At 55.7% G+C, this 8,375-nt stretch overlaps 1 protein-coding gene across 5 annotated transcripts in view; it reads left to right on the plus strand.

Moving 5' to 3' along the window:
• AFAP1 (actin filament associated protein 1) overlaps positions 1 to 5,098 on the plus strand; it is a 149,758-nt gene extending 144,660 nt beyond the window's left edge. For all 5 annotated transcript variants that reach the window (XM_073238022.1, XM_073238023.1, XM_073238024.1 and 2 more), the window contains one exon: positions 506 to 5,098. In XM_073238022.1, coding sequence (XP_073094123.1) covers positions 506 to 532 — 27 coding nt within the window. In that variant the 3' untranslated portion in view covers positions 533 to 5,098. The remainder of the gene's footprint in view (positions 1 to 505) is intronic.
• Positions 5,099 to 8,375: the final 3,277 nt, after the last annotated feature.

Raw genomic sequence — 8,375 nt, forward strand, 5'->3', positions numbered from 1 at the left:
GGTTTCACTGGCGTGGAGGCAGCTCGGGTTTGGTGGTGTTTCTGTCACATTTGCTATGCCATGCTTCAAACAGTAATTAAGTTTCAACTTCTGATTCTAGACAAGGTGGGAAATTATTAATTTTACATGATATGTCAAGATATGCAGTTTGCCGTGGAAATAGACTGGGCCAGGCGTTGGCATCAGACCAGCCCCTCCAGCCCCAGTGCCACTGAGAACAGAGCAAGGCAGTCCCGAGGTGCAGGCCCCTGCTGGGATCTCCCACCCCCATTTTCGTACTTTGATCCTGTGGCACGTCAGAGTCCTCACTGGCCCTGGAGGTGACCTGATTTCTGAGCCAAATGGCGATTCCCTGTTCTGGTGTTTGAGGGACCGCCCTTCTGGTTCCCGCAGCAGCTGGGCTCCCGTGCATGAGGTCACAGATGCTACTGGGGTGCAGCGTGCCTCATCTCAGCCTGGCATCCCAGGTTTTGACCTGTGTACTTTCTTTCTCCACCGTTGCTAGGAGTGGGAGCTGAAGAACGGGACCTAGAGGGAAGGCAGGACCTGTCAGCTCAGGAAGGTGCTGCTGCGATGCTGACCGCAGGGTGCTCGCCCGCGTGGCCCCTGTTGCAGGACGCCAGGGTTTGTGACTGAGCTCTGTGGCCAATACGCAGACCGGCCCGTGTATTCTTTCTACTGTGTAATGGTTTTCCTTAAAGAAATCTACTTATAATGCTTTGGTTTCCAACTTTATTTGTTAAAAAGCAAAAAGGGATGAAGGTATTGTAAAAGAACCCAGTAGCAAATGGAGAAGTCAGGCCTCTGTACCTGGGGAAGTCCTTGGATTGGCCACGCGAGTACGGACGCCGAGTGCCCAGCAGGACTCCTCTGGGCAGGAGTGAGGCCAAGCACGGGCTTTGGAACCGCCTCGCTCTCTGCCCAGAGGGCCCAGCGTGTTTTGTAGCTGGGACACGAACAGCATGATCCCCTTGTGTCCCAGTGTTCCCCCCCAATGCCTGTCCCCCTCATCACTAGAGGGAGAGGCAGGAGAAGATGGCGCTGTGAAGCATTTTTACCTTTTTATTACCTTTTTCTGGACAAATGCTTTTGTCACCAGGACATGAAAAGCTGCCATTCTTCTTAAACTTTTAAAAAACGTTCTTTATTGTGTGTTGCACTTCGCTCTAAGGATTTGTCAGAGATTCTGTATCATGCTTTATTATTTGTACTGCTTTTGAGAGGCAGTGGAGTGGTTTTTATTCTTAACTAATGTGTGTGCCCCCCATCCCACTGTCCCAGCCCTGCAGAGCCAGCAGGTGATCCTCAGAGGGCGGGGTCATGGTTTGGGGAGGGCATCCTTTGAAAGGAAGCAGGTTCTGGAAGTGGCCCAGTTACAGACCCGGAACATCTCGGAGCCGAGGACTGTGGAGAGCTTCCCCTCCCGCCCCCCCTGCCCGCAGGCTGCAGGTCGAAGCCAGGGGACGTCAGCGGGCCCCACGGCTCCTCACCGGTTTTTGCATTTGCAGCCTGTGTGCTGCTTCCTAGAGCTGAGATGCTGAGAGCGAAGCTGGAGCTCGTCTCCACAGGGGGTCTAAGAACCAGACTAACTGTCCTTTGTCTCCAGAGGGACCTCAGGGATTCTCAGCTGTGGGAAGTGCAGCCCCTGGGGAGGAAGTGAAGCTAGCCACCCAGGAACCCCGCTCGCAGCCCCATGGGAACCAGTCAGCGCAGGGAGGGGCTCATCCACCAAGATAGGGACCGTTGCTGTGAGCCTCCGTCCACTGTCCGGCATGTGTTCCGATCAGACACAGGACTCGAAGGCAAGGAGGGGCACAGCCCCCGGCGCCTCCTCCCAGCTGCGCCTGGGAGCCCATCCTGGGGCCGGTCACAGCCCTGCAGCCTCCTGAGGCCGAGGGCCTGGGCCGCGCCCTGCGTGGGTGAGATCGGACTTAGTTACTAGGGCGGGAGGCCGGCGCCAGTGCCCGGAAGAGTTCACAGCAGCACCGGGAGGCTGTTTGCCCGGAGCCCACCGGAAACTTGAATTCATTGCAAATCCACCTGCCAGGAGCATTTTGGTCCATGGCTGCCACCTGGCACTGCCACCTGGCACTGTCCAGGGCCCCTCCCTCACAGCTGAGCAGTTCATGGCTTGTCTTGCCAGCGTTTGGCACGTTTGGCCCCCGGGAACGGGAGGGAGAAAGCCTCCCAAAGCCTCGGCTCGGTTCCCCGTGTCACTTGGAAGGAGCCTCGTCTGACCTGTTCTCTCGGCCTAGGACGCCTCCCCTCCGCATCCCAGGAAACTGATTTTCTGGAAAGGGAAAGAAGTTTGATTAGCCATAGATTTCTGCTGCCTTCTGGTTAGATGAACCTCAAAGTAAAGCTCCAGGATTTTAAGCGTTTAAGCCAGTGCTGCCCAGGACTACTGCCAGGTTTTGATCGTATCAAGAAGGGAAGGATGAGCAGCGCCTGCGTTCCTGACCTTGGCCCCACGCGGGTGGGCCTCCGCAGAGCATCGCAGTGCAGCCAGGGGGCCTCAGACACCGCCCCCCCGACCACCTGCTCCACGGCTGTGCCCAGGGGAACAGCCCGTTGGTGCCATATACAGGATTTGGTCTCCTGGCGAAATATTTTGTGTCTAAAAAACCCAGGTTTTTAATATGCTTTCATAACCATAAGCCTTTTAAAGAGGATGGCGAACTTAAACCCTGTTGCGTGGCATGGAGCCACTTCAGATGGGCCGCAAGGGGAACCAGGCTGCCAACACTGGACTCCTTTGATAAATGTATGTTCCCCTCAGTGTCTTTGGATTTGGTCAGAAAGTCAGTTTAAAGCAGTTGCTTCAAAATAAGTTATTTATTTGTATATGTTCAATAAATAGTTTTTAATTTATATCTGTACATATTAGACATACATTAGACACCTTGTCAGAATTCTGACAGTGGTGATGTCATTGACCTCCCAAAATGTGCCCCAGGGACAGGTACCCCATCTCCTGTGAGGCACAGGTCATGTTCCCTGGGAGAGGTCAGACCAAAATGTCACATGTTCGTCTAACAGCACCAGCCAGACTGTGGCAGGATCCAGACCAAACGTGAGAGGCATGTGCTGGTTGCCCAGAAGGGGCTGGGGTGGGCCTGCCGCCCTCTGTGGGACGTGCCCTGCCTTAGAACCCGCAGCCGCGCTGTCAGCCTCAGGGCTCTGCTTCTGGCTGTATTTTTGTAAAGTGTTAGCAACCTTCAAAAATCTCCTCCATTTTTATGTTTTTATAATGTTCTTAAGTCCTAGCCGAACTTTTGCACAGAAACAACATGGTGGGAATGCCCACTCTCTCTCCTCCTGGAGTCCGCGGAGGGACAAGAAGCCAGGGAGCCCTGGCCGTGCTCAGGACGGCTCCTCCGCTGGGTGGCCAGGGTGGGCCTGGGGACTGGTCCTAGAGGCCAGGACTCACTGTGTGGATGCACGTGGCCCCAGTGCACAGGCCTTGTCCGAGCTCTCTTGGGTCTGGCTCTGGTGACTGTAGACAGGCCGTGTCCATGTCTTGTCCCCTCTGTGCACCTAGGTGTTGCCAACCTGATCTTACACCTGATTCATCTCACTTGTCCCAAATTAGTTCTGGCTATTTCTAAAAACCCCAAACTGCTCTGATAGGTTGGAGATGTGCCACCTTTTACAAAGTCTGTTTCAGAAAGTGTGTGTCTGCTCCAGGAAGGACATCCAGGTTTAACTGTGGCGACCACATGGCACTTGTGTGCAGGCTTCCATGGGGGCAGCTTTGACACTGGGCCAGGGGGTTGTGGACACAACTCCTTTGTTTGTGTCCACACCCCTTCTTTCCAGCAGAGATGGCTAACTGGCCAGCATGCTGCGTTGAGGGCAGTCTTGCCCATGACGTCGCTTACTTGGCAGTTTCTCTGTTTACTCCCCAAGCCATGCAGCAGTGCCTCTTGAGGACGAAGCAGGGGTGGCACTCATGGCCTCCCCTGTAGAGAAATGCCGGCGGCTGCCCCCGAGTCCCGACTGCCACCCTGCAGGTTGTGACCTTTGCCCATAGCCTCTTCGAGGAGCTCAGTGGCCAGAAGCAGCGCTGCAGTAGACGCAGCTGGCAGGGATCCTAAGACTTTCCACGTTTAGGCTATCGCCTTCCTCTTCTTATTTTGAAAATTTATTTTTTTTCATAGGAAAAGTCATTTCAAATCCATGGCACAGTTTTGAAGAGGGTGATTATTGACCATGTTTTGGTTCCCATTGCTACTGCTGTCTCGTTATTCCCATGATGGGCTGGGTGATACTGTGAAATAAGAATGAACTACACCTTCCGCGCCGCACGCACGCGGCACAGCATCGCGGTGAGTCAGGGCGGCTGCCCGGGAGCGCCAAGCTGTCCTGGGCCCCCGCACCTGCAGACGCAGGACAGCTTTGCGCCGGGGCAGCCTCTGCTGCAGGTGCCTCCTTCTGTCCATCTTCTGTGAAATCTCTCCCGTTACATGCTTCCCGAAAAGCTTGACTTGACAGTACAAGTATTATCAGGTATTTCTAGCCGCCATGGGAAGATATTTTCAAAATGGGGTCATTAGCTCATAATTTTTAGGGACCAAAGGTGTTTTTAATAAGATAATCTTTGTATTTGATTTTCTAATGAGAAAGGAAATAGTAACTTTAAATTTTAACATCAACTTTTAAATTATAGATATTCAGCATTAACTTACCATGGCTATAAGTTGTAAAATGTTTTCATATTAAGATTGTAATTATTTCCTTATTGTATTTTTTAAAAACTAAAGTCATATTTAAAATCTTTTTGAAAAAAAAAACAGGCAAAAACAGGAAAGATTTTTTAATTAAATATGTTGGCAGTGCCCATTTTAAATGACTGTAAATATATTTTCACTGTGTTTCTCAATGTATTTAATTCATAAAGTAAAAGCTTTTATTAAGGGAGACTTATGATGGAGATTCTAGTTTTCCGTCCACTTGCCACATTTTGTACTAACCCCCCTTGATTTTCTGTTTCACGAACTGATTTTCCTCCTGTTCCCACGGTGTGATCCCCAGACTGGCGCCCCCCGGGCGTGCCTCCACTGTGTGTCACTATCGCCAATAAAACTGTACGCTTGCAGCCAGGCCTCCGTGTCTTGACTGACTTGGCTGAGGTGCAGGCGGGAGTTCCTAAAGCCCTGGCCCCCCCACCTAGGGAGGTGCTTTGCTGACAGCCCCTTGCCAGGTGGCGGAGGGTGAAGGGAGATGGTAGGGGGTGTGGTCTGTCTGTTAGTAAGAATCCTCTTTCAGGGAAAAGCCGCAGTGTGAGAGGAAAAGTCTACAGAGCTGAATATTCAAGACACGTCTGCACACCCGCTCAGTGCCAGATAACTGTGGTGTACTCTGTGAGAGCAAGACTGTGTGGAGACTTCTGGAATCATAGGAGAAGGAGCAGCTGCCTTTGAGGCAGTTGAGTAGAGTTTGCAGGGGGGCGGGTATTCGAGCTAGGTCATGGTGTTTAAATAGGAGTTCATCAAGGAGTGAGGCAGAGGAAAGATTCTCGTGGGAGGCAACAGCCAGGGCAGGAAGGGTAGAGGCTGGGAACGTGAGCTGCTCCAGCAAAGGCAGGCAGCTGAGCGCACTGAAGCGCAGCTCCTGGGGGAGGAAGGCAGGAGGTGTTGGCCTTAGACCAGAAGGCACAATATCAGGTGGAGAAGGGGGCGCTCGAGCGCATCCGGGTTTCTTGTGTGGGCGGGATGGCCAGGTTTCTGGTTTTAGGGAGACCCCTGCAACCAGGACCAGGGTGAGTCTGAGCGTGAGCCCAAGGCGGCCTGTGCAGCCAGGCCTGCAGAGGTGCCAGAGAGGCAGCGGGCAATGGCAGGAAGGCCACCTGCGTCTGGTGGCTGCCTCCTTCCCCAGAGCTCCCTTGAGCGGCCCTGCTCAGAGGGCTCGTGCAGGCGGTGACAAGCAGCTGGCCGTCACCTTGTGTGAGACACGGAGGAGCAGCACATGGTGACGGTGCTGCAGATGAGCTGGGCTTGGAGTCTCAGGACTCCTGGAAGACACGCCGGAGAGGCCAGGTGTGGTCATGGGAGAGGGCCTGGCCTGGAGTCCAGGACGTGTGGTGACAGATTGCCCACCCTGACCCACCTTTCCAAGGTCCAGAGCCAGATGACCCAGTGGTGGCTCCTCCCCCCGATTCTGCCTCCTGGTGGCCAGGTAACAAGGGGCCCCTTTCATTGTCAGCGTGCAGTCGGGAGATCCCCGCTCCGGGTGGCAGAAGGCTCAGCGAGCTTCCTGCAGGTAGGCCAGGCACCCCCCTGAGCAGGCCGGGAAGCAGTCTTCCTGCCCTGTGTTGGCTGTGCAGTGGGGGGTGACGCCTCACAGACAGGCCCGGTTCAGCTTTAGGGAACCCCTTTCACAACAGTCTTTATTGGGTCCTGAACGCAGTCACGTCCCAGTGGGCTGCCAAGTGAAAGAGGAGCTCCTCCTCAGGTACTTTTGAAACTTCTCAAGAAGACACCAGAGCTCTTGGCTTCACTCTCTAAGACCATGGAGGTGACTGGGGACGTTCATCGCGTGAGCGACAGTTTTGGAAGTGGCCACATGAAGCCTCGCCAGCGTGAATCAGGCCCGCTCCTTAACGAGAGGCAGGGAAAGCAGGGCTGACGTCTATGATCCAGAAATTTTATGATGGAAACTTCATCAGTTTCATGGCGCTGTTAAAATGATGGCTCTTTTCCTACAAAGGGACCAGTTAGTCAAAAACTAGGGAAGGAATCATAGGGGTGCTGGCCCAGTGAAGTGGGTCGGGTGTCCTTACCTCCTGATGGGGAGCTGGTTTGAGCCCGGGAGGGATGGCCTGGCCTAGAACCACCCGCAGGGGCTGAGTGCTGGCTATTTCCTTCCTTGGGGTGGCCAGCTGGCAAATTCCTGGAGGTGGGGCAGGACCCGCCTGCAAGCCTGCCTTTCCCTGGCGACCTGAGTGGCTCAGAGCCCACCCCGGCCCCCTTCTGTGGCCTCCTGGGGCTCACACACGCCGGGTCACTCTCCCCTGCCCTGCCCTGCCCCAGAGCCTGCTGGAGTTACTCAGACCGGCGCGTCCTAAGCCGAGTTACCCTGGCGCACCTGGTCCTTCCCGTGAACCCACAGGAAAGGCGCCTCGCGCCCCCGCCCCCGCCCTCAGCCTCTGCCGGCCCTGCGGCTCCCTGCATGGCCCGGTGTGCTGTGGGGTGCCCGCTCTCCCTGGGGTCTGTATGACCCACTCCCACGGCCTTCACCTCCTGATCTGTTGCCCCCCTGTTTTGAATGACAATAAAACCTACATTTCAAAACTCCCCAGTCCTGTACACAGGACATGGACTTTGAGTCAGCCAGTGTTCTGTCTGAATTCAGGCTGATTCCTTAGTTCTCTCACGTAAGGGGTGTGAGGGGCAGGGAATGACGCGTCTCTTGCATGCTTGCTGTGAGAACTACATGGGATGAAGTGCTCGGCAGAGTCAGCCCTTCACCTGGGTGGGGCCTGGCTCCTGGGGCGCTTCCCCCAACACCCTGAAGGCCGTGGGGAGAGCCCAGCTGTCTCCCGGCTCTCCCAGCACAAGGGTGGCCTGGACCTGCTTTGGTCCTCAGACTTGACCCTGTGAAAAGGTTCGTGTCATGCTAGGAAAGAGATGTGGGGCTGGAGCCTTTGTGTTTCAGACGGGGAAGAGGGGGCTCCCAGGGAGGCATCTGCCTCTCTAGGCCAAGCAGCCCTGGCTGTGCCCTTTCCTGCCCCCTTCCTAGGGGGGGCAGCCGGCAGGACCGCTGCAAAGGGGTGGCCGCTCGCGTCTCCTGTGGACAGCGACTTTGGGTCCAGCAGTATTGGGTCCTGGGAGCCCACGAGCGAATGGGACCTGCTTCTGCCCTGAGCTCCCGTCGCAGTGGGAGAGCCCCGACTCACTCGGCAGGCAGTTACGGGCGCCTGCTCTGTGCGGGGGACCATCCGAGGCGCCGGGGAACTGTCACAAGCCAGACGGACGGCTCCTGCTCCCAGGGGCCTGAGCTGCTTGAGGGCGGTCAGTGTGACAATAAAAAAACAGGAACGAACAGGAAAATATCCAGGATCTGTAAGCTGCCTGCTTTCAGGTAGGGCCCTAAGGCGGAAACACGGGGGTGCTGTGGAGAGGGGCGGGTGGCATGAGAGCGGGGCCGCGGCCTTCCCACAGCCTGCCCACCCGCTGTCCCACCAAGAACTCCCGTGCTCGGCTGCCCTGGGAGCCAGCAGGGACCCGGGTCTCCCCGCCCCACTCCCGTGTTGAGCTGGCAGCGGTGGCTCAGCCCTGCATCCCTGCACGGCTGCTCCATGGCCACAGGGGTCACGGCCTCCTGTGAGTCCCTCCGGGAGGGAGCAGGCCTCTCCCAGGGCCCCCCAGCTGACC

This window comes from Manis javanica, chromosome 5, assembly GCF_040802235.1.
Source record: "Manis javanica isolate MJ-LG chromosome 5, MJ_LKY, whole genome shotgun sequence".
In the NCBI taxonomy this organism is placed as follows: Eukaryota; Metazoa; Chordata; class Mammalia; order Pholidota; family Manidae; genus Manis; species Manis javanica.